Genomic DNA, 26,290 nt, shown 5'->3' with positions numbered 1-26,290 from the left:
ATTGGAGGTAGATGCTTTAACCTCTGAGCCACCAGGGAAGTAACCGCTTTAAGTCTTAATTATCCTAAAATATTGTGATGTTACTGCATTGTTTTAATTCCAATGCTTTTAATTTGGATTTCCTCAGAGACTAATAAGGTTGAGCATCTTTCCATATGCTTAGTTGCCATTTGTACAACTTAATTGAAGTGTCTCCAACTCTTACCTGTTTATTACATTATTTTCTTCTTTTTTAAAATTTTGAGTCACATATATGCATATATATAATGCAGTCTATAAATATACAAGTGTTTGTCTCTGATTATAATATCCATTCCAGTTTTGATTATTTCCTTGGATTAGTGATTATTATAGCTTTATCCATTCTTTTAATCTCTTTGTGTCTTTTTATTTAAACTTTGTTTCCTATAGGCAGCATATAGTTTGGTCTTGCTTCTTTCCTCCAGTTTGAAAAACTCTGCCTTTTAATTGGAGTATTTAGATTATTTACATTAAATGTAATTACTAATATGGTTAGGCTTAAATATATCATCTTGCAATTTACAGCATGTTTATCCCACCTGTTCTTTGTTCTCTTGCCTTTCTCCTCTAAGACACTTCAATTAAGTACCTTCCTGAGGTCATGCAGTCAGTGAGAAGCAGGGCTTGGATACCAAATTAGGCTGGTTAGCTCCTAATTGGTAGGTTGCCCCTCTCAAGGGGCTTCCCAGGTGGCGCTAGCAGTAAAAAACCCGCCTGCCAATGCAGGAGATATAAGAGATGCGCGTTCGATCCCTGGGTTGGGAAGATCCCCTGGAGGAGGGCACAGCAACCCACTCCAGTGCTCTTCCTGGAGAAACCCCGTGGTCAGAGGAGCCTGGCAGGCTACAGTCCACAGGGTCACCAAGAATCAGACAAGACTGAAGTGCCTTTGCACGCATGCAAGCATGCCTCTCAAGAACTGGAGGCCCAGAAAGGAGGATAAGCCATGGCTGAAAGGATTAAAAATACGGCAGCTATTCCATCACATCTGACTGTAGCCAGCCCTTCTCATTCTGGTCTTGCTCTCCCAACGCCAGAATCTCCTAACTCTGATCCCTGTGCCCATTTCTGAAAGAATTGAGCCCCAGGTGGAGCCTGGGGAAGGTCAAAACCACCTTCTTCCACCCGCTTTCATGGATCAGGGAAGCGTGAGCCCAAACGTGACTCCTGAGCAGGAGAAACACAGGCAGGCAGCTGGCTGGCGCTGGGATCTCGGGTGCCTGTGCTGAATCCTCCATGCCCTCCACACAGCAGGAGCCGGCGCCTGGGACACAGCAGTCCTACGTAAAGAGTGGTGCTGGTGCGGGGTGGGTGGCAATGGCAGGCACAGATGGCAGGGGACATTAGTGCCACTTTCCCAGCCTGAGCTAGACAGAAACATCTGCGTGAGCCCCTGCCTCGGAGATCCCCCAGTGTGAGCCTTCCCAGCACTTCCTCTCACGTGTGTGTGTTGGGGCGAGGAGGGGGGGGGGGGCGGTTATCAAAGCAAATTGAGCTACCTGTGGGCCAGCCCTGCTACAACTGGTGCAGACCCCAGCCGCCTGGATCCTGCTGACTACCAGAAGCCTTCTACCAAGGCTGCCGTGGTGCAAGGAGAGGGTGACAAGGGTCTTTCTTAGCACACGTGTCTCACCCCCACCCTAACGAACCTCAGCCCTACAAATCTATGTAGCCCAGACCTCATCAATTCGGCTTCTGCTGAAATAACAAACACACTTCCAGGGCATATTCTGTGTGCCAGGCTACTCTCAGCATGAGGTATGTATCACTGTAAATTTCATCCTCATAATAACATCCATTACTGTGTCCATTTTACAGGTGAGATACAGGAAGCCCAGAGAGACCTGTGAACTCACCCAGGCTTCACACATTTAGAAGGTCAGCAGGGTCTATGCTGAGAATCCCCTGCTTAACCAAAGTGCAGGGACTGCAAAGAGACCAAACCAGTCCATCCTAAAGGAAATCAATCCTGAGTGTTCCTTGGAAGGACAGATGCTGAAGCTGAAGCCGACTCACTGGAAAAGACCCTGATGCTGGGAAAGATTGAAGGCAGGGGGAGAAGGGGGCAGCAAAAGATGAAATGGTTGAAGAGACAGCATCACAGACTCACTGGACGTGAATCTGAGCAAACTCCAGGACATAGTAGAGGACAGGGAAGCCTGCAATGCTATAGTCCACCAGGTCGCAAAGAGTCGGATACGGCTTAGCGACTGAACAAATGGACTATGGGGTTTCCCTCCATGGACTCTGGAGGACTTTCTGCTGTCCATCATAGAAGGATGAGTGTCAGGTCCAGGGTCTTAGAAAGGATGACGCTTAGGTCTGCAATGGGTTGGAGAGACCATTTAATTGAATGCCCATCTCTTAGAGATGGAGGTCACGGCAGAGAGTGTACCTGTGTACCAGGGCTGATACATCAGAGAGCCAGCTCTAGCACCCGGGCCTCCTGGCCGCGTGTCTAGAGGTCTCCCCACCACAGACTCTGGTCACTCAGCCCTCACTAGAGTAATGTGGATGGTGGTCTGCCACAGGGTGACCACTGCTGTGTGCAGCCCTGAGTGACACAAACCAAAGAGAAAAGTGACTGGGCCTCCACAGATCATCATTCCCATGGGCCAGAGCCCTTGGGATGTGCCGGTGAGGGCCACGAGTGACTGGCGGACAGGCGGAAGGTCTTGGCCAGCTGGGAGTGTCTTTCTTGACCTACAAGTGCTGAACAGAATGACTGTACCTTGGCTTCCCACGTGGTACTAGTAAAGAACCCGCCTGCCAATGCAGGAAGTGCAAGAGATGCAGGTTCAAGCTCTGGGTCAGGAAGATCCCCTCGAGGAGGAAAAGGCAACCCACTCCAGTACGCCTGCCTGGGAAATCCCATGGGCAGAGGAACCTGGAGGGCTACAGTCCATGGGGGTCACAAAGAGTCAGACGCGACTGAGCACAGTACAGGCAGAGAACCCCAGGGCAGGAGAGGCCCCAGGGATTCAGGAGGCTCATCCCCTTACGTCCCCCCTCATTCATCATGTGGAGTGACCCTCCCAGATACTGTCTGCACTTTCCCAGCCCCTCACCCCACCGGGTACCGCCCCTGTTGCTGGTCTGGCTCCCCGTCCTGGCCCTCTCTGCCCATCTCCTCTCTACACCGGTCAGAGAAATCCTTTGATGTGTGTATGCATGTGTTTTAGCTCAGTATAACAGTAATCCTTTAAAAACCTAAGCCAGGTGGTAGCGCTCCTCTGCCCCAAACATGCCACTGCCTCCAGCTCCTGAGAAAACTCGGAAGTCCTCCTCTGGGGGGAGCAGGTCCTAGGAAACCCGGTCTGAGGTCTCATCCCAGTCACCCCTCACGCCGGCCACGCCGGCCTCCTTGTCCTCCTGGGACAGGCCTGGAACGTTCCGCTAACGGCCTCTGCACTTGCTGTCCCCTCAGCCCTGCCCCCGGATCTTTGAACGGCTGGCCTGGTCACGTCTCCCAGGTGTCCACCTGAAGGTCATCTTACAGAGGCTGCCTCCGGCCTCCCCGGGCACACCGCCATGCCCCGGCCTCCTCACACGGCCTCCGGCTTCCTCCTGGGCTTCTATCGCCGTCTGGGAGAGGGGCACAGACTTAACTTGTGGGCCTGCCTGATGCCTGCTTCCCTGCCTGGAGTATCAGCTCCATGAACTCAGGGGCTTTTGTCTTGGTCACTGTGGTGTCCCCAGAGCCCAGAACAGGGCCAGGCGTGATGTGCAAAAGCTCCACACATATATCTGAACAGAAATGAAGTGAAAGATGCCCCAAAGATGACAGAAGCACACCCACCGTGGTGCGCAGACTTCGTCCAGAGCACAGTGGGGAGCACCCTCAGGTGGTAAGAAGGGGTATGACATGACCTCTCTGCCCTTTCCAAAAATCCTTCTTAGGAGGATTTGTGCAAGAGGGACAATTTTACACAAGAGTAATTCAGGCAGAACCTTCCAAAAGGGAAACAGGACTCAAAGAGCTGAGGAGACAGAACAGAGAGTCCTCCCCTCCAGCGGGGAGGACTTTGTTCATTGCTTTTGATCAGTCAACCTTCCTCTTACTCAGAACACAGAACTTGGCTGGCTTTCCAGATGTAAAGCCTGAGTGCCTGTTGCTGACTGTGATTCGAGGACAGGGTTGAAAGGCCCTCGGTGACAAGGGCCACAGCAGGGAGTTTCAAGAAAGCCACAGGTGACTTCCAAGAGCCCCCCCTACCCCGCCACGTTCCAAGCAGGAGCCGCTGGGGAGCCACATTTAGGGATCACGTAAAGGGTGACATGGAAGGCAGGAGCCACGGTCCAGCCCACTCCTTGCACATGCAGTCTTCATTCAGAGGCGGTGGGCAGCCCAGCGGCCAAGACCGGAAGCATTTTCCCTGCGCTGCCAAGAGGAGGAGCTTGGGGACTGCGGGGTCTAATTCTTTTTTTTTTTTTTAATATATTTATTTGGCTGCATGGGTTCTTAGTTCGTGGCATGTGGGATCTAGTTCCCTGACCAGGGATGGAAGCCGGGGCTCCTGCAGTGGGAATCCAGGGCCACTGGACCACCAGGGAAGTCACCTCTTTTGGAGGAGGGAAGGGGGGTTAACTACAGATTCCCTGCCCCGTTCTCCCACTTTCCAGGTTGGAGAAGTGGCCAAAGAAGCAATGGAAACCCTCCAGCCCCTAAGTGCTTTCTTGTTGAGGATGAGGGATGCTCAGAGGGTCGGCGGCCTCCCAAAAGGAAACATGGCTAGGGTAAAAGAGAGAAGAGGGGAGCGGGCTGGTGCAGGGGGCAGGTCAGAGGTCAGGCTGTGGGCCTGTAGTTCAGATGGGGGGCACGCATCCAGCAGGCTTCCTCGGAGTGAACTCCACTGAAGCAGAAGGTGAGGCTGTACGGGAATCCCAGGGTCCCCTGACTGGTCACTACTGAGCATGATGCCCAGGGAATGGTCTGTCCCCGTGTCGCTGTAGAGGTCCCTGCATTACGCCCACTGAATCTGCTCCAGGTCACACCTGGGGAGCCTCAGACCCCGCTGACTGTGAGCACCCACTGCCCTGGCGACCTGGAGCCCAGCCCTGGTCTATTCCTAACCACCTGGGCTGAATCTGCACTTCCTGGGAGAAACAACGCCCTGCCCCCCCACCAGGTCTCCACGTAAAAAGTGGGTGATGCAACTTTCAGGGCATCTCCTGCACAGGGAGAGACTGGACAAGGCCGTCTGGAGGGCTCTCATACAGCACCCCGGGTCCACCCCGGCCTGCGATCAGGGACCCGCCCTCACACCAGTGATCAGAGACCCCGTAAGGATCAACATGTCCAATCTCTGATCCTGGTATCACCTTTGATGCCACACTCACCCACGGCCAGGTCAAGGCATACCACAAGGGCCCAGCTGGAGGAGACGGGATGACCTCTCCATGGGGCTGTCAGGGAGCTGGCCCTCCGCTGCCTCCTCCAGGAAGATGATGGCTGGCCCTCGCCTCTGCATTTCCGCCTTTCCTGGGAGGCAGCTGGAAACGGGAGGAAAGAAGTGGGGGAACAAGATACACAGCAGCACAGGAGGGTGGGAGCGGCAGTCTTCTTGGCTAGCTCCTTGGCTCCTAGAAGCCAACCAGCTTCTCCGCTCCGGGGAGGTTTGAAAAGGGCCAGAGAAAGCTGAACACTCTTGGCAACCTGGAAGTTCCCACTCTGCGCCTCTGGGAAAAGTCACCCCCGCCCCAGTCCCTGAAAAGAAAAACACTTTGTTCTGTACTCCGGGTGTCCTGGGCAAAGAGCTCTCCTGTAAAGCCGGTCTGCAGCCTTTTCAGGCCCCGCTGACCTTCGCCACTAAACATTTATGCAACACCTACTCCCAAACTCCCCTCCCTACATCCTGGCAATCAGCCTGGGGAGCCGAACGTGGAGAATAAGGAACAGAAAGAAAACGGCTGAACTGGCAGGCGGTGGAATACAAAACAGCGTAACTACAACCACAACAACAAAAGCTGCCTCCAAGTAGGAGAGGCGTTCCCCACACAGAGGACAGGCAGATAAACCAGGATGACCTGTTTGCACAGATGGTAACGCTTCCACCACGCTGATGTAATAGGGCCCAGACACTCCCTGCAAAACAGCTGGCGGCTTTGCATGCAGCCTCTCAAACGACCCTGCGGGGAATCCAAGGTTTCCGTTCGCTGGAGCACAGCGTGCAGCAGCATCGGGGTGGCTCTGGGTAAACAGAAACAGTTTCCATATGCCGGCTATAAAGCAGCACCAGGGTGGATGGGGAAAGGACGGGCAGGAACACAGGGCTTTTGTGACCCACCCCCAACATCCAGCAAGTGCAGGGTCCGCTAGGGCTGGGTAGGTCACTGGGGCCTTCCTTGGGGGCCTGGGCAAGAGGGTGCTTTGGATAAAAGGCATATGAGCTCCTCGTGGGAGGCAGCTCTGAGCAGAAAGGATGTGAGGCGGTGCCAGTTCTTTTGCAGGTTTACACTGAGGTCCCTCTCTCCTTTCAATCCTGTTCCTTTCATTCTCCTTCTCTTACATGTACATAACCTCATGCATTTCCGCCCACCCCCCACCCTTCTCTCTCTCTCTCACACACACACAGGCACGCATATACCATGCACATCCTCTTCAAGACAGAACGTAGCCCTGAGACTTCCCTGGTGGTTCAGGGGTTAAGACCCATGCTCCCAAAGCAGGGGGGTCTGGATTCAACCCCTGGTCAGGGAACTAGATCCCACATGCCTCAACTAAGTATCCTGCGTGGCACAACTCTAAGACCCAGCAGGGCCAAATTAAAAAAAAAAAATTACATAACCCTGAACCCCCAAGTTCTCTCCCATTTGTGCCCCTCCCCACCCCTGGTTCACGATCTTAATCCCCAGAGGCTCAGCTTCTTCATCCATTAACCAGGACCTGTGCCAACTGTGCTCTCGGCATCTCAGAGAGAAATGCAAAAACCCACAAAGTGCCCGGAGCCCTCCAAACACTGGCGCCCACCAGAATGACAACGACCCATAGCCCAACCATCTGCCAGTGATCGCTGAGAGCCCCACTCCATGGGGAAAAAAAAAAAAGCTTAAAGAGGAGAGGAAAATCAACCCGAGTGGCACTGATGAATTTTCCAGGCATGCCGTTGCCACCCCGCTTCCGTGCAGACTCTTTAAAGGACCCCTGGATAAAAATCAGGCAAAAGACACCGTGCCAAAAGACAGCAGAGTGTGTATTTCCTTCTGCTCAGGCTTTCTTTGCTGGTGACTGACTGCACAATGGTGTGGGAGGTAGACCTGTGTCATCCAGGCATGTTAGGAAAGGCTGTGAACCTTGGCAGAACCCCGGGCTAATAGACCGACCTCCAGAAAGGCAAGAGCTGGCGCACGGCCCTCCCAGTTGAATCGCTGGCCTCAGGCCCAAACCTTGTCCTGCCAAAGGCTTTAGCCAGAGGAGGAAAGGAAAGATGAAAGGCTCACCCAGGCCGGTACTCGGTCAGGCACTGTTCTAGAAGGAGGAAGCCCTGGTTTGGAAGCAGCCAGGATTACACTCTGTGCCACCTCCAACTTTGTTTCCGGCCAGCTCACAGGGGCCTAAGTGGCCAAATCCAGGGGGATTCCCTGTAGATACACAAGGCCTGCCGTGGAAGGGCGTGGAGCTGGTGAGAAAGTTGAGAGCAGCGGCTGTAAATAGAGGAGGTGAAAAGGCAGGAGGGGTGAAGATTAGAAATGGCAGACTCTTGGCAGGGGCCAGGAAAATAAGCACCCCTTGGTAATTTAGGGTAGCAGTGGCAGCCCCAAGGGCCCACCCCCAAACTGGCCACACAGGGCACTCGCAGACTGAGGCTGCAAACGAAACCTTGAGAGCAAGTCTCTGGTCTTAACAAATCATGCGGTTATTTGGGAGAGAAAAAGGGAGGGGGGAAAACGTTTTTAAAAGGCTGACCTAGATGCAGATAAATGTGGTTTCATGTGAAGAGACATTTATTCCTCACCTACTGTATACCAGGCACTAGATTAGGTGTTGGATCTGAAAAAGTAAAACCGTGGGCTTTGTCTTCAAGGAGCTCACAGTCAGGAGGCAAAAGAAGGGATGATTCTGGGGCATTAAAGGCATTTGTTACAGCAGCCTAGAAAATGATGTGACCGCAACTACCGTCCATGAGGGCTGGAGGGAAGAGGCAGACAGAGAGAGATTCAGGGGCCTTATCCGTGCCGGTTTTAAAGGATGAAGGATGAAAAGGTGTTCCAAAAAGGGCTGGGGATGGGGTGAGGGCTACCTTCCAGAAACAGGAAAGTCATGCATAAAGCACAGAAAAGCAGATAGCAGGACACGCTTGGGAAGCGTGGTGGTGGTGGCTGAGTCGCCAAACTGTGTCCTCTCTTGCGATCCCATGGATTGTAGCCCACCAGGCTCTTCCGTTCATGGGAAACTGCCCAGGTTTCAGTAATTCTGAAGCTTAAAGGACCAGAGATATAAGGCTGATATGTACAAATGAGGGCAAGAATAACAGCTCACACTCAGTGCTTTACCCTTGTTAATTCCCCTAAGTATAAAAAAGCCCCATGAATCAGAGACTATTATGATCTCCAGTTTCCAGAAGGGAGGAAACTACGGCCCAGAGAGGCTAAGTGATTTTCCCAAGGTCACAGAGCAAAAAGTGGCCAGGCTGGGTTGGAGCCCAGCGGCCTGGCTCCTTTGTAAAGCAGAGCAGCAGGCAGGCTGTAAGCCATGACAAGGAGACTGGACTTGAGCCGCTGGGTTTTAATAGTGAGCAGCTGGACCAGTTGTGACGAGCAGAGATATGCAGGCCAGTCAGGCTGTCTTGGTTTCACAGTAACTCTGTCTACATCCTGCACAGGCAAAAAGGCAGGGTCCTTTCTCCAGGGGAGCCATGGTGAGCTCACATTTACAGAGCAGTTAACTCACCAGGAGCCCCCTGGGGTCACTTCCATTGTCTGATGGTCCTCACCACCTGCCAGTGGAGAAAACCTCCTCTGGCCACCGCTACACAACCCACCACCACCCTCTGCTGAGGCAGAGACAGAGGGAGGGGTTTACCAGATGCCAGCAGATAGTCTCTTGGTGGGGCTGGAAATGATTTCCATCTCCTTCAATCTGTGCATTTCAAGGCTTCACTTGAAACTGTACTTCCAAGTACAACTGTACTACCTATGCGTGGGCCGCTGGGTTTATTATGAAACAGAAGGCTTTGACTCCTGCTGAAAACTCATCACAAAGCATTTATTGAGCACCTAACTGACTGACCATGTGCAAAGTGTATGGGATGCTTTGAGAAAACATCTGTAAAGGCTCCATCCATCTCAAAGACCTATGCTTCTCTCTCTCTCACACACACACATACACTCACTCACACACATACACACACAGAAAAGCATGCAAACTCCACTGTGTTTATTCAAGGAAGAGTGTAGCACCTGTGTGAACATCTGTCCTGCATTCACTTGGAAGCACTGGGAACGCTAATTGTGAAATGCACACGGTGGGGCCGGGAGCAGTACAAGGGCAAATGGAGACGAGGCATACTTCCCTGGCAGTCCAGAGGTTAAAACTCCGCACTTCCAATGCAGGGGTGCAGGTGTGATCCCTGGTCAAGGAACTAAAATCCCACAAGCTGTGTGGCGTGGCCAAAAAAATATTAACAATAAATAAAAGTAAAATAAAACGAGGCTTCTATTCTAAAAAAAAGTGTGTGCTTACCCACTGAAAAATTTTTTACTTTTGTAACTTTTTGTTTTCACCGGTCTCAACAAATTACTAGGTTGGAGGAAGTTTTGACAGACAGCTATGAAATTGTAATCTGTGGTTGCTGTTTAGTTGCTCAGTCATGTCCAACAACCCTTTCTGAGCCCATGGACTGTAGCCTGCCAGGCTCCTCTGTCCATGGAATTTTCCAGGAAAGAATACCAGAGTGGGTTGCCATTTTCTTCTCCAGGAGATCTTCCCAACCCAGGGATCAAACCTGCATCTCCTGCATTGGCAGGTGGATTCTTTACCACTGAGTTACCTGGGAAGCCTCACTGAAAAAAAATTTTTTTAAATGGGGACAAAGGCATTGTCCACTGCAAGCTGGGGCTCCCTGGGCCTATGCAGGGGGTCAGTGGATGAGCAGTGCTCAGAGGAACAAGCCTGGCTGTGAGACCCCTTCTCTACTCGGGGTACTGATCAGAGGTCTGCTCTAGCCCCTGCCTGGGAACACTTGGGGGACTGGCTAGACGTGGATCCCATGACCACTGGCCACACCCCAGCATCTGGATCTGCTGTGAGCAGGAGGCTATGCTCAGAAGAGCAGCAGCAAGGGGCAAAGTGGCCAGCCGGGAGACACAGAGCTCCTTGGCAGAATGACAGCTGGGAGGAAGTCTGCATCCTGCAGAGCTTGATGGCCTGGGCACGCCACTTCTCCAGGGACCTGGGTTGGGCTGGCTGGCGTGCTCCCAGGGAAGCCGGCAGGGCCTCAGAGTCTGAGTGGTCGGTGGTCAAGTCCTGGGCTCAGCCTTCTCTTCCTCTTCTTCAGTTTCCCTTTCCACCGAGTGGGGAACACGCTCAAAAGAGGCATCGTGGGAACTTCCCTGGTGGTCCAGTGGTTAAGACTCCACCTTGCAATGCAGGGGATGTGGGTTTGATCCCTGGTTGGTGAACTAGGATCCTGCAGGAGCAACTAAGCCTGTGGCTGCAACAACTGAACCCATGAACCACAATTAGAGAGTCCGTGTGCCTCAAAGAAAGATCCTGCAAGATGCAAGGAAGATCCCGTGTGCCGTAACCGAGGCCCAGCTAGACAAGTAAATAAATAAATAATTTTTTTAAAAAAACGGGGCAGCATGAATAAAGAAAAATACAATAAAGGCCAAAAATCCATCCTAAAGAGCAGGCAGGAGGTGGAGTTACTTGAGGTAAATTGCCCCTGCAGTGCACCTGGACGGTCGAGGAAGTTAACATCCAGTTCCCCATCTGCCACAACAGAATCCCTAAGAAAATCCAAACCCCAGCTACCAGTCCTTAGAGGAATGTAATAAAAGGAAGGGTGAGCTCAAGTCATTGACTCCGATAGACCTGAAATTATCTACTCGTAGGCTCAAGGAGGGGCGTCATTGCTACTTTGTTGAAAATGAAACCCTGATACTTTACTGTTAAGAGTTTTTCTACTTACTGAGTTGGTACCTGGAATGTTGCCTGAAATTTCCTATGTCAACCCTGAATGGAGACGTTTTTATCCCCATTTTACTGACGAAGAAACTGAAACTCAGGAAGAAGCCGAAGCTTAGCTCCTCATTCAAGGCTGCACACTTGCTAAGATAGGGCACTGGAAATTCAACCCCATCCTTTGCTGTAGACCAAGAGACTCTGAAGAAACGTTAGAATGCACTAAATTATCAGTCCACATTATCACTCCACCAATGCATACACATTTCTAACCACCTGAGGATTCTCCCAAACCCCTTCCCCGTCTCCAGACTGGGGAGCTCCTGGCCACCCCAGGACAGTGTCTGAGCTCCAAAAGGAAATAGGCAGAAAAAGCAAACAGGTCAACTGGCCTCGAGGCTGAGCAAGCTCTGTGACTGAGAAAGTCTGAGACCCGTGGAGGCAACCAGACGGGCTCCGGGGTGCGCAGTACAAGCTGCCGTTCGCATCAAGGCAGGCCAGCCAAGTGCAAACAGCAGAGCTGGCAAGAGGGGACCCTGGGGTGTCACAGAGAGAAGGCATCACGCTTGTCAACGACCACCCACGAGTGAAAGCCAACGCATCCGGCAGCTTGGAGCGGCTCCAGGCCATTAGCCGGTGCTGAGCACAATAGCTCTCCCTGAGCTGGTTTCCAGCAAGAGCTAAAAGGATAGGAAAAATAAATAAATAAAAACCCAGTCTAACAAAAAGAGAGATTAGCAAGAGGGAAAGGCAGTCTACGAGTGGTGGAGTGGTAGTGGCTGAGTTCAGAGGTGGGGGAAGGTGGGACCTGGGCTGATATAGAAATTGTGGGCCATGTGAGGGTCCTTGAGAATTTCAAAAGCAGAGACCAAAGACATACCCTAGGCTGGTTGCTCCTAGGAGAAGCAGAGGGCAGGGTCCACCTGAGCTATTTCTGACCTGATCATGTGGGGATGAGTCTTCTGGTCAACCCAGTGGTTTCCACAGGCTGGTTAAGATGTAACAAACAGAGTCTCTTGGGTGTTTGGAGAACCTCATGACTCACTCCCAGATCCCTTACTTCACATGTGTCTGTTTATTAGGTGTCTGGGTGTGTGCAGGAAAGATGTGGTCTGTGCTTTTGCAAAAACGTGTGCTCCCAAAAGAGGCACAACACATCAGGACCCAGAACAACAGCACCTACTTACACCTTCCTGTCTTGTCCAACCAGCCCACCCAAACGGGCATCATGGAGACATGAGAAAGAAATCCACCAACAGGTTAAACCCTGATTAAAAGGAACATGGTTGGGGACTTCCCTGGTGGTCCAGTGGCTAAGACTCCTAATACAGGGGGCCTGGGTTCGATCCCTGGTCAGGGAACTAGACCTCACATGCTGCAACTGAGATACGGAGCAGCCAAATAAGTTAAAAAAAAAAAAAGGAACATGGTTTACAAAACCCAGCTCGATACTAGATGAACCAAGGGGTATTAATCATACTATGAAAGGATGCTTTGCCAAACTCAACCCTTCTGCTCATATTTTAAATCATCTACTTCACCAAAATTTCCTTTTCTCTTAAGCTTTAGGAATCCATCATGGCACAAAGCAAACTGATTCAGTGCACGAGACATTAATCAAATCTATCACGTGCAGGTGCTGGGGAGGGAGTGGGCCTCCGCGCAGCTATTCAGAGGATTCAAAGGTGCAGAAGTCAGTTAGGAAGGGTTAGGGAAGGCTCCATGGAAAAAGAGGACCAGATCTTCAGCTGGAGAAAGCTGAAGGGGGATGGATCAGGAGCAAGAGACAGCAGCCGATGGGAAGTTTTGGTAGTGAAAGTGGTTCAAGTAAAATTAAAAAAATCGAGATTGTGTGATTGTTAAACAAATGAGATGACAGTGGAACTTACCTGGCAGTCCAGGGGTTAATACTCCATGCTCCCAATGCCGGGGGCAGGGGTTCAATCCCTGGTCAGGTAACTAAGATCCTGCATGACGTGTGGTTAGGCCAAAAAGTAAACAAATAAATGAGATGGTTTGAGCAGCCCCACAGTTAAGACTTTTGCTTGTTTGTTCTGATTACCAAGGGGGTGGAGTGAAGGAACAGAGGCCAGTCAGGCAGGGCTGTAACTGAGGGGGATGTTCTCCTGGCCTGGAAGGTGCTGGGGCCACTGCCAGGTGGGTGGGGTGAGGCTGGGAAGGTGGATCAGAGGGCTTGGCCTTCAAGCGCTTCATTTTCATTTGATCCAAGAATTGGGCCTAACTCTTACCAAGTGATGAAAGTGAAAGAGGAGAGTGAAAAGGTTGGCTTAAAACTCAACATTCAGAAAACTCAGATCATGGCATCCGGTCCCATCACTTCATGGCAAACAGATGAGGAAACAATGGAAACAGTGACAGACTATTTTGGGAGCTCCAAAATCATTGCACATGGTGACTGCAGCCATGATATTAAAAGACGCTTGCTCCTTGAAAGAAAAGCTATGACCAACCTAGACAGCATATTAAAAAGCAGAGAACATTACTTTGTCAACAAAGGTCTGTCTAGTCAAGGCTATGGTTTTTCCAGTAGTCATGTATGGATGTGAGAGTTGGACTGTGAAGAAAGCTGAGCGCCAAAGAATTGATGCTTTTGAACTGTGGTGTTGGAGAAGACTCTTGAGAGTCCCTCGGACTTCAGGGAGATCAAACCAGTCCATCCTAAAGGAAATCAGTCCTGAATATTCATTGGAAGGACTGATGCTAAAGCTGAAACTCCCAATACTTTGGCTACCTGATGCAAAGAACTGACTCCTTGGAAAAGACCCTGATGCTGGGAAAGATTGAAGGCAGAAGGGGACAACAGAGGATGAGATGGTTGGATGGCATCACCGACTCAATAGACATGAGTTTGAGCAAGCTCTGGGAGTTGGTGATGGACAGGGAAGCCTGGCATGCTGCAGTCCATGGGGTCGCAAAGAGCTGGACATGACTAAGCGACTGAGCTGAGAGCTTGGAGGGAGAAACATTCCCTCTGGGCAAGGCCTGAAAACAGAAACAGCAGGTCTGTAACCCGAGACAGACAAGAGGGCAGTGCGGGCCTGCCTGTGTGGACATGCACTGGGCATGCAGCAGCCCAGCAACACTGACGATGAATGAGGCCCACTGCCCCACTATCTGCCCCTGTGGGTCACTTCCCGCCCCACCCCTCCAATTATACATCTGAAAAACGGGGATACTCTTACTTCGCAAGGGCTCTTAGGAGCCACCATCTATGTGAACATTACTGCACACACAGTCACCAACTGCAACCAACTGTAATAGGGCTTAGGACTTCCCTGTTGATCCAGCGGCTAAGACTCCACGCTCCCAATACAGGGGGCCTGGGTTTGGTCCCTGGTCAGGGAACTAGATCCCACATACAGCAACTGAGACCTGGCACAATCAAATGAATAAATAAAAATATTTTTTTTAAACTGTAATAGGTTTACAGTGTTGCTGCCTCCAACAAGAGAGAAACAAGACTGGCTCTGGGGAAGACTTCTACTTTGAGGTGGTATAATGGATGCCCTGATTTGCAGCTTCTGGATTCATCTTGAGCCAGGATGCAGGGGTGGTGCCCATGGAGCACTCAAGGGAGATACTTGCATGAGTTGTTCCAAATGCAGGCTGAGCCACCATACGTTCACCTGGGAGACTCCCCAAACATAACTGATTCTTCTAGGGAAAAACAAAGCCCCTAAATCTTGCCTTAAAAAAAAGATGTGAGGGCTTCCCTGGCAGTCCAGTGGTTAAGAATTCGCCTGCCAACGAAGGAAGACAGACACAGAAAGACAGAAAAATGCCCAATCTGGCTTGATTGCAAAGCTGAATGAAATCTGGTATTTCTTTCTGTGAAGCACCAAGAGGCAGGGACAAGTGCCCCCAGCCAGCTCTGAATCTCTCGGCACCCAGAACCTGAGTTTCCCCGATCAGAAGAGCGCGGGTTTCCAGAGCTGCAGCCAACACTTCCCAGCTACGTGGCCCTGGGTAAGTTTCAGCCTCTCAGGGTGTCTGTTTTGTCTGCTGTCAGAGACAGATGCTGAACCAACAGCACAGCTCTGCTCGGAGGACCCAGTGACAGAGACAGCACAAAGTGCTTTCAGACGCTGCCCGGCAGTTGATAGGGGTTCAATACCTGTGAGCCGCTGTTTTTATTGTGAACGACCTTGCGCGGCTTGGACTGAGAGGGAGAGAAGGGAGAGTCAGGAAACAATCAGAGAAGTCACCCAGGAAAGGGAGTCCAGCGGGCTTCCCATAGGTGGCATGGGGGCGGTCTGAGGACCAACTTTCCTCCAGGGGCCTGGGGGGTTTGAGGTTGCGGGGGCAGGGGGTGATCCCTTGGTGCTTCATCTGGGTTTCCTTCCAGGTCCACCATTCTGTGATCTGTGAGGCAGCCCCGGGCAGGACACTGGGCCAGGAGCCATCAGAGCCCCACCTCCCCCGCTCCCTCCCTGACTCAGAAGCTGAGAAGCTGACTGTTCTGCCTCACGAAGCGCTGCTGGAGTAAATGTGAACACAGAGCCCCCCTAAGGGGATGGGGAAAGAGCAACGGAGCCATGGCTCCAGCCCGCGCCCAGCTGCCACTGCTGCCATTCCAAAGTAGCAGCTTCTCTGCATGTCATCTCATGGCAGGGGGGCCCGAGGCAACAGACAGGATCCCCTACAAAGACTCGGAGCGGGGAGGAAGTGAAAAGCTTCAAGTGTCGCTTACGAGGCTGGAACCCAGCATGCCGGGTGTGTGTGCATTTTAATTGGTGCCTCTGCCAGCCTGGCGACACGACCATCCTATCTCGGCGAGGCCCTGGGAAAGCCAGGGGGCCGACTCCAGCGGAGCCAAATGCCCGAGCTCCCTGGGAGGCTGGGAAAGCCTGACTGCTGTTCAGTCTCCACCTGCCATGCTGCCTCCCCTTCCCCACTTGGTGGTGGCCACCTGTCGGGCCAGCAGCAAGGCAAAGGACTCAGTTCTTGGCCTGGGTTCAGCACCCCAGGAAGCCCTGTCTCTGGGCATGACAATAACGCCTACAACTAGCCGAGCACCCACCACGGGCATCACACGTGTGACCTCACTAAGTCCCCACAACTCTCGGAAGATGCTATCATGATCCCACCCTACAGATGAGGAGGCTGAGGCTTGGAGACACTAGGTCCCGTACTTGCCTAGAACAGGAAGTCTGCAGCTCGACTCCAGAGCCTGAATGTTTAACCACTCCTCCACCCAGTGCATCACAGGTGACAAAAGCTACCTGGGTCCTTGGGCTTTACTTTCTCTCTGGCGAGTGTGCTGGGGAAGCTCGGTCAGAGAAAGAACCGCAGACACTGATTTCTGTGATGGAGAGCCTGCCATGGGGTTAGGTCTCCCCTGGGTATACAGCCCCACCGCTCTCTCCCAGCTCAGGTTGGCCATGTCTGCCCTGGGGCCAACATGATGGAGATGGGTGCCAGCTGGTTCTGGCTGCCATGAAAACTCTGGAAAGGGAGCCAGGTGCCCGCTGTATGTCGGCCCCTGCAAGGGAGCAGTGCCCCACCTTGATGGAGATGGCCCACCTTGACGGAGATGGGTGCCAGCTGGTTCTGGCTGCATGAAAACTCTGGAAAGGGAGCCAGGGCGCCCGCTGTATATCGGCCCCTGCAAGGGAGCAGTGGTTCTCCACCTTATACTGGGTCCCGGGTAAGTGCCGAAGAAGTCTTAGGAATCAGGGTGAAGGAGGTAAGGGGTCCTGTTACTCTACCACCTTAGGTCTTATCCCCACATGACTTGTCACCGGGAAACCAGGAGCCACGAGCACCAAGGTTCCGCGTGAGACAAAGTGCCCTGCTCCAGCCTCAGCCCCGGCCTTGCCCACAATCCCTTCATCACCCAATAGTACAGGCGCATCTTAGGCAGCGGCTGGGCTTAAAGGCAATAAGAAGGTGAAAGCTGAGAGTGAACAGAATTCCCCAAGAAGATACTTTGTATAGCCGACCACATTCACACTCTACAGTCCAGGGACAGTCCAGATCACTGACTGCTGCGCAGTGCAGACAGCAGGCTATCTCTAAACCACACTGTCGAACGCCAACCCCACTGACTATTTTCAAGGTTACTCCTAATTTCTAGGCTTTAAATACCTCTGCTCAGGCCTTCCTCCTTTATCAACCTGACATCTCCTGCCTATGAGTCATTCATTAGCATTTCAGCTGCCACGTTTATAGCCCAGAAATGTTTTAAGTCTTGGATACAATCCATCCTTGCCCAAATAAGGGGGAAAAAAAAAAATCCAAGCCCTCTGGTTTCCTGTAGGGACAATTCCCCAGCTTCCAGCATCCCTAGCACAGGGTCAAAGGTCACAGGCAGCACAGCCAGATTCCTGGGGACCTCATCTAAGGAAAGGGCAGGAGTGCTACAGACTGAATTACGTCTCCCTAAAATTTCTGTGTTGAAAGCCTCACCCCCAGGGCCTCAGAATGTGATGGTATTCAAAGAGCAGAGCCTCTAAAGCGGTAATTGAGGCAAAATGAGGTCATAGGGGTGGGCCCTAATCCAACAGGAGAGGTAGCCTGATGCGAAGAGATCAGCACACAGAGGACACAGCGAGAAGGCAGCTGCCCGAAAGAGGCCTCAGGCACACCAACCCTGCTGACACCTTGCTCTCGGGCTTGCAGCCTGCAGAACTCTGAGACTATGCACTTCCGCCGCCGTGGAGTTCTGTCATGGCAGCCCGAGCACACGGAGACGGGAGGGTGTGGGACACGGCCCTAGTGACAGCTGTGGGGTCGGGGTGGAGGCCCAGGCTCAGTCAGGGCTCCTTCCCTCAGAGAGCTGGCTTAGCTCTCATCAGCTGTTGTGCCCACGTAGCTGCCAACTCTGCTGAAGGCGTCGGGCTGCGGAAAACTCCTTAACCCCTCAAGGGTTTAGATTGGCCACAGGCTGGGGGAGCGAGGATGGCAGCCTCCTCAGGGCAATCAGCTGTGCTGGGAGTGATGAGACTCCAACCACTGGTGAGCAGAGGCAGGAGGGGATGCCACTCATCTCTGATGGGACCCTCAGACGGCCCCTCCGCTCCTGGGACCTGAGACAACTATTGTGTTTAGTTGCTCAGTCAGGTCCGATTCTTTGCGGCCCCATGGAATGTAACCCACCAGGCTTCTCTGTCCGTGGCATTATCCCAGCAAGAATACTGGAGTGGGTGGCTATTTCCTCCTCCAGGGGATCTTCCTGACTCAAGGACTGAACCCGAATCTCCCATGGCTCCTGCATTGGCAAGCAGATTCTTTACCTCTGAGTCACCTGGGAAGCCCCTCCCATGAGCTCTGAGGTTCCAGAAACCCAACTAGGTTTATCTGGACCATGACTTTTTTTTTTCTTCTTACCAGATTACAGCAGGCTTAATAGTGGCCCCCATAGGTATGCCCAAGTTGTTACTGCCAGAACCTGCAAAGGTGACCTTGTTTGGAGAAATGATCTTTGCACATGTGATCACGGATTTTGAGCTGAGATCACCCTGGGTTTATGGTGGGCCTTTGTTTGTGCTTAGTTATATCTGACTCTGTAACTCCGCAGACTGTAGCCTCAGGCTCCTCAGTCCATAGAATTTTCCAGGCAAGAATACTGGAGTAGGTTGCCATTTCCTACTCCATGGACCATGCTTGTTGAATGCCCACCTACAGTAGGCATTGAGCTATGTGATATGTGGATGAATGAATACTTGGGGCCTAGGAGGTGATCAGATGGTTAAACGGTTGCTTCTGCACAGTAAGCTGATGTAATAATGGAGGCCTAGATCAGATACCACAGCAGAAAAGGATGGTAAGTAGTCAGCCCCATCAGGAAATAGTGGTTCAGTGAAGGCTTCAAAGAGATGGGATTATCAGCAGGATTATCAAGACAGAAGTGAAGCTCATGAGTAAACAAGCACCTGGAAAAGCATGCCAGGCAGTTACCAGCAAGGCAGAGAGGTCTGAGAATGTACTGGGGATTCAGAGAACTAGAAGTGTGGGGTAAGGCAGGAAATGGAACTGGTCAGGCAAGAAGATGCCAGAACATGCATATGCTGGCTAAGGAGCTGCATCCTGCTGGGCACAGGAAGGTCTTGAGAACCTGGGCAAGCCGGGGAAATCACAGGCAGACTTCAGAAATATTGTGGGTCCAATTTCAGACCACTATGATCAAGTGAAGACCACAATAAAGCAAGTCACGTGACTTTTTTGGTTTCCTAATGGAGAAGGAAATGGCAACCCACTCCAGTGTTCTTGCCTGGAGAATCCCAGGGACCGAGGAGCCTGGTGGGCTGCCGTTTGTGGGGTCGCACAGAGTTGGACACAACTGATGTGACTTAGCAGCAGCAGCAGCAGTGCATCAAAAACTTATTTCTACAGACTTCCCTGGTGGTCCAGTGGCTGAGACTCCATGCTCCCAATGCAGGGGGGCCGGGTTCGATCCCTGGTCAGGGAACTAGATCCCACATGCCACAACTAAGAGTTTACACGCTGCAACTAAGACCTGACACAGCCAAATAAATCAGTTTGAAAAATATACGTGTGTGTGTACATATATATGCTATAAAGCATTATATAGCATTATGCTATAAAAACAATGTACATAAGTTAATTTAAAAAAATACTTGATTGTTAAAAAATGCTAACCATCATCTGAGCCTTCAGGGAACCACCAATTTTTTTTGCTGGTGGAGGATTTGAAATAATGCAAGAATGACCAAAATGTGACACAGAGACAGGAAGTGAGCAAATGCTGTTGGGAAAACGGTGCTGAGAGACTAGTTCGATGCAAGGTTGCCAAAAACCTTCAATTTGGGGGCGGGGGTGGGGAAGAGTATGCACAAAGTACAGTAAAACAAGGTATGCCCACACCATACCTGCTCGGATTTGTGTTTTAGATGGACCATTCAGACAGGTGGGAGGCGGGCCTTGAGAAGAAAGTCCGTGCAAGATCCAAGCACAAGATAAGAAAGGCCCAGATGGGGACGTCCCTGGCGGTCCAGCGGTTGAGGATTCACCTTCCGCTGCAGAGGACACAGGTTCGATCCTCAGTCAGGAAGCTGGGATCCCACGTGCCATGCAGCAACAAAGCCCATGCACCTCAATTATTGAGCCTGCGTGACACAACTAGGGAGAAGCCCTCGTGTCACCGTGAAAGCTCCTGCGTACCACGACCCTGTTCAGCCAAAAATAAAACATGTTTTTAAAAAAGAAAGATACCCCAATACAAAATAAAAAGTTTAAAGCTGGAGAAAAAAAAATGTTAAAAGATTAAGAGGAATTGATGTTTGACAAGGTTAAAAAAAAAGAGAGAGAGAGAGAAAGAAAAGCCCACGCAGAGGAGGTGGAACATGCAGGCCTCCTCTGAAATCTTTCCTTTTCTCCAAGAGGCGCTGTTGTTTTTCTCAGCCAAGCTGGGCGGGTTACACCCATTAGTTTTTAGAGGTTTTAGCAAATATCTCAGGAAGAGGGTGAGAGAGTAAACCGATGCACCAACGTACTTCCCAGAAAGCATAATTTCCCTGGACCCTGTCAGTTTATTCTGTTTTTCTTAAACAAACTAAAACAAGCCACCAACTTTGCCAAGAAAGGGACAGCCTCACTAGAGGCCGACCCAACATTAGTTTTATTGTCTACTTGGCCTATTTCCTGGTCATCAAGCACCGCCATCGCTTCAAAACCTGATCTTGATGTAGAACTAGGCTGCTGTTCCCACTTTGATCCTTCAGGAGAGCTAGACACTCTGCCATCAGCTCTGACACTTGGGAGGACTTAAAAGTGGCCCCCACGACAATGATCAAGAGTCCAATTCAGAACCTTGAGCCTGGCTATTTTCAGAACGATCCATACCCTCGGATGTCAACCACCTTCCCTCCAGCCCAGTCCCTCACTGGCCATGGATGTAACCACTTCTCTCTCTAGTGGGCAGCGTACTCTGAAGCTGAGACTATGTCACATTCATTTACATCCCGTTCCCCAAAGCACTTTACACAGGGTGATGGGGGAAGATCAGTGAGGCATTGCTGCTTGCTGGCTATGTGACCCTGGACAAGTTACCTAACCTCTCTGAAGCTTTTCTTCCCCTGAGGTTATATGATGAAATGCTGAGGGCCAGCACTTACATTTATTAAGGGCTTGTGGAGAAAAAAGGAGGAGGAAAAGAAGAGGGAAGAGGGGAGAAGAAGGAAAAAGGGAAAAAGAGAAAGGGAAGAACTTTGGGGTCAAACAGTCAGGTCCAAATCTCTGCAAAACTGCTTACTTGGCTATGCAATGTCAGGCAAGTTCCTTAACCTCTCTGACTCACAGTTTTCTCCTCTGTCAACTAGGGATAATACTGTCTACTTTGCCAAAAGGATCTTAGTTAAGATAACAGGTAAGAAGGAGCCTAACACTTAGCTTGCTGCTGCTACTGCTGCTGCTAAGTCACTTCAGTCGTGTCCGACTCTGTGCGACCCCATAGATGGCAGCCCACCAGACTTCCCCGCCCCTGGGATTCTCTAGGCAAGAACACTGGAGTGGGTTGACTCTGGGGTATTTAAGAAGTGGGCCTGAAATCACAGCCACTGATATTTTTGGTCCTGAATGGCACTTAGGGAAAAATCTGGTCTCTATTCTAAGCTTCCTGGATCACCCAGCTCTGCCACTCCAGATGGGTGAACTGGCTAAAGCGGAGAGAGGCCAGTTTAGAGGAGCTAGGCAATGGCACCCCACTCCAGTACTCTTGCTTGGAAAATCCCTGGTAGGCTGCAGTCCATGGGGTCGCTAAGAGTCAGACACGACTGAGCGACTTCACTTTCACTTTTCACTTTCATGCATTGGAGAAGGAAATGGCAACTCACTCTGGTGTTCTTGCCTGGAGAATCCCAGGGATGGCTGAGCCTGGCGGGCTGACGTCTATGGGGTCGCACAGAGTCGGACAGGACTGAAGCGACTTAGCAGCAGCAGCAACAAGCCTCCCACTGCACTCCCATCCGTGGGAACAATGCTGTCCTTTACCACTTTCAAATGCAGGCTGTTAAGCTCCCTGTCAGCCAACTGCATTCTCTCTGGACAAAGGAGATGAGAGAGCCAGGCTTGCCTTTCCCTGGACCCAAGCAGTAGCCCTCTGTCCTAGCTCAGGAGCATGCCTGGTGGGTAGAACTCCCATCTGCTAAGGAGACCCTAAAGCACCAGTCCCTGACATCTTAGGACCTTCCAGGAGGCAAGTTATTTTAAGCTCTCCTGGACCTGAGGCCTGAGCAAATGAAATAAATAGCTTTGGGACAATAAAGGTTTTTTTAAAACTGCTTATTCTGCCAGAAACACACTTAAAATCTAAAAAATTTAAAGCTCATCACCTCTCTTGGGTTCACTTTGTGCTTCTGGGCTTTGGTTTAGAGGAAGACAAAGTGAAACAAATCCCAAACCCTCTGATCATTAGATTATGACAAATGCTTGCCCTCTTCCACTCCACCCTGTCCTGGGTGGTGCAGGGACTGAATGCCAGCGGGGAGAAGCAGTCAACGCCACTTTCCTGCCAAAGATCAGGCAGACGGAGGCTGATGTTGAAATCTGTTTCTTTTTTTAACAAGGAATGGGACAGGGATGCTAGCCAAGGAGCAGGTTTGCCTGAGGTCTCCACGAAGCATCCACGAACAGAACCAGGGTACCACCGCAGGTGCAAGGGAGGGGTTGGGCTGTGGGAAGCCGGGCAGGCTAGTCTTGGGGAACATCCCTAAATTGGGGGTGCAGGATTAGGACCGCACAGAATTAATCTCCCACTAGCATATGTGTCAGAACTTGGGGGTCAAACGTGGAGTCAGGCATTCGGGTACATGAATCTACCATCAGACCACCTAGCCCACAGCAAAACAAAAGCTGCACTCTCCCTCTCCCCAAGCCCACCCTACCATCTTACTTCTGCTGGGCAGATCATCTGGGCCCAGGCCGTTGGAGGGAGCCAGTGGGGCGCTGCCACCCTCATCCAAGGTCAGGATGAGGGGAACGTCGTCATCTAAACTCACAGCCATGCTCTTCACTCCTGCAGCCCTCAGGAGGTGATGTCCAAGGCTTTAAATAGTCTCTGCTTTGAGCTCCCGGTCAAAGCCACTGGCCCCGTGGTGCTTCTCAGAAACTCCTCCATCAGCAGCATCTTCTGGAGTTTGGGGAATTCAAAAAAAAAGAAATAGACAATGATCATAATACAACCATTGATGAAAATGTTCTGGAATCAGACAGTGGTGATGGTTATATAACTTTACAAGTATACTAAAAATGGTACCCTTTAAGATGGTGGGTCTTACAGTAATGTGAATTATATCTTAATTAAAAAAAAAAAAGTATCTCAGGATGTGCCACTGTGCTGTGCTTAGTCGCTCAGTCATGCCCAACTCTTTGCGACCCCGTAGACTGTGGTCTGCCAGGCTCCTCTGTTCATGGGGATTCTCTAGGCAAGAATACTGGAGTGGGGTGCCATGCCCTCCTCCAGGGGATTGTCCCAACCCAGGAATTAAACCCAGGTCTCTCTCATTGCAGGCGGGTTCTTTATGGTCTGAGCCAATAATATCACTGAAATATGGGGGATGGGGCGGGAACTCTACAAGAATACATACTAAAAAGTTAAACGTAATTATGTCTGAAGATTGAGATTATGGCTAGTATGTTCCATCTCCACCCCTCTTAACCCTTGTTTGTGTGTTTCGTAAAGATTTTAAATACTTTATATATATATATATGACCGTTCATATAATAGTAATTAGTACTCAGTGAGGGTTTACTATGTACTGGGGCTCTTCTAGCAAGTTTTAAGTAAAGTTGACTGAAACACAATAATAGTAAGTAGGATTATTGTCCTGCTTTACAGAAGGGGAGACTTAAGGCTCAGAGAGGTTAAGTGACTTGTCCAAGATCCCACAGCAGGAAAGTCAAGCTTTGAACTACACAGTCTGACTCCAGACCTGTGCTCCCAGCCACCATGCTACAATTCTTCCAAGTCCGGCCCTGGTATTTAGGCAGCACTTAGCTCCAATGACCTATAAACAGTGTGCCAGGTCATCTAAACTTACCCATATCATTCTTACAAAGGCACTATTCTCCTAGATTTAGGTATTTGGGGAGGAAAGGGAAAAGACTAGAATATTTTTTTAAGTGAAATGCTTATTTGAAACTTTCAATTCAAAACCGTCAGAACTAGCCTTCTACAGTTCCTATTTATACACATTCCTGTTTCCGCTAAGGAGGACCAAAGAAATGCAAGCACTCAGCAGATCTAACAGCAGACCTTTGAACTCGAAAACAGCAGCAGGTTCCTTCCTCAAACTGCAGAGTTCTGGTCTCAATCAAGTTTGCCTCCAAACCAACCCACTGAATGGCAACCCAGCAATTTACCTCCTTCAGAAACCTCCACGACCATTCGAGGCAGGCGCCTGTGCGCCAACAGCTTCTTAAAAAGTAGGCAGTTTAAAAGTGAGCACTATTCTTTGCTGCTAAGCCTGTAGCGTTCTACCCAGCCAACTTCCTGTGAGATTTTTTTTTTAAGTTTCCTCCAGATCTGGGGATTCATTTTACTTTTAAATCTCAGTAGTGGGAAAACAGAAAAGGAAATTCCAAATGAGATGCTACCATTTGGCTGTCTTAAAGCATTTTATGCCTTTTTCTTTTTTCTTCTTTTTGGCTTTTCACCACAGATACTTTCAAATATACTCAAATGTAGAGAGAATATGTAAATGAACTTCCTTGTATTGATCATTCAGCTCTGACAATTATTAACATCTTGTCCCGGCCAGTATTTATTTTGAAGGCTGGACAGGTTATTAACTTTTTCAACTCATCAAGAAGAGCTTTCTTAATTGTACCATTGTTATTATAGTAGCTACTGGCTTTTATTTTAACTGTATAATATCTGACTGTTTGCTTGTAATGCATGCACTAGTTTTGTGGCTCTCAGAGGGGGTTATCACAACAGAGACATATGTGGTTCAAAATGTGAATAGTGTTGCTGTTAGGACATTTTACTTAGCTGATGTCCCCACTTCACAATGAGAAAAGTGAGGTTTAGAGGGGTTAAATTAACCTACCTCTTGTAAGTAGACCGCAGGGAAGTAATAAAGCCCAGATTTCAACCCAGGCAGTCTGACCCTCCCTGCTTAACCATTACCCTTCCTCTCTTCCCAGACCAGTCCCCTTATCTGAATTCAAACCCATAAATTTAGAGAGGGAAAACTGAGGCTCAGCGAAGAGAAGGGACTTGCTTAAGGTCACAGTGCTTCTCCCTCTAGAGAGGACCCAGAATGGAAGGGTCACCCCTAGGGAAAGGTCCCAGGGAAAGCCGGCAGGCCGTCCCGCTGTCCACTCGGGCAGACGGACGGGGCAAGAGTCTCTTGCAGGGTGGGTGGCCTGAGGGCGCCAGGGAGATGAGCCTTTGAGAGAGAAGGGGGAGCGAAGAGGCGTGCGGGATCCTACTCCACGTGTTCGACTTTGAGCCCCCTCTCCCGCCCAGGGCTTCCTCGGGCGGTCCCCACTCTGGGACCCCCTCCCCCCGACAAGGACTGGAGGGAAAGAAGCGCAGCAATGAACTTCTCCGCAACCCCTCTTGGCCCGACCTGCCCGCCTCCCACACCCAAATGCCCAGCCGCAACCTTTCACTCCGAACCCCCTGCCCCTTTACCTCTGCCCTCTCCTCTGACCATCCCTCACACGCCTCGAATTCTTACACGCGCCGCCCCAGCAACCCGGACCGACCGCCGGGGTCCGCACAGCACAGTACAGCCCGCCGGTGCAGCCGCCAAAGCCCCGAGCCCGGAGCTGTTGCAGCTGCAGCAGCCGCCGCAGAAACCGCCACCTCAGCCGCTGCCACCACGGCAGCTGCGCCAGCTCTCCCATCCGCCGCCTACGGTCCCCTCCGCCTGGCCGGCACCGCCCCATTCCCCCCTTCGCCGCGTCCTATTGGCTATCTCGGACGTCATGATGATCTCTGACTGGCCAACCTTTACGTCCTTCCCCAGTTAATGCAAGCCTCCTTACCCGCCTCCTTGGGGGGAGAGAGGCGGGACAAAGAAGCTCCGCCCCTTTCCCGCCCATTCTCCCCGCCTTACTCTTTCAGCTTTATCCTGAGGGACGCCCGGCTCTTCCAATTGGTGGAGAGTTAGACACACCGTGTTTCTGATTGGTCAGTCCTCAGGAGGTGGACCA

General features: G+C 51.0%; 1 protein-coding gene across 8 annotated transcripts in view; it reads right to left on the bottom strand.

Annotated features, from left to right (window-relative positions):
- Positions 1 to 25,984, bottom strand: part of TPCN1 (two pore segment channel 1) — a 60,717-nt gene extending 34,733 nt beyond the window's left edge. Inside the window, exons 1-3 of one of the 8 annotated variants that reach the window (XM_019977468.2) lie at positions 25,767 to 25,984; positions 23,019 to 23,255; positions 19,999 to 20,145 (exon numbers count right to left, since the gene is read on the bottom strand). In XM_019977468.2, the coding sequence (XP_019833027.1) occupies positions 19,999 to 20,145; positions 23,019 to 23,130 (259 nt within the window). In that variant the 5' untranslated portion in view covers positions 23,131 to 23,255; positions 25,767 to 25,984. Of the gene's footprint in view, positions 1 to 5,361; positions 5,515 to 19,998; positions 20,146 to 21,960; positions 22,168 to 23,010; positions 23,256 to 25,766 lie in introns of those variants that run through there. The other 7 variants (XM_019977464.2, XM_019977465.2, XM_019977466.2 and 4 more) reach the window with 7 other exon arrangements.
- Between the last annotated feature and the right edge of the window lie 306 nt (positions 25,985 to 26,290).

Source organism: Bos indicus, chromosome 17, assembly GCF_029378745.1.
Source record: "Bos indicus isolate NIAB-ARS_2022 breed Sahiwal x Tharparkar chromosome 17, NIAB-ARS_B.indTharparkar_mat_pri_1.0, whole genome shotgun sequence".
Taxonomy (NCBI): domain Eukaryota; kingdom Metazoa; phylum Chordata; class Mammalia; order Artiodactyla; family Bovidae; genus Bos; species Bos indicus.
Note: the sequence above shows the minus strand (reverse complement) of the source record. Positions and strands in the feature narration are given on the sequence as shown.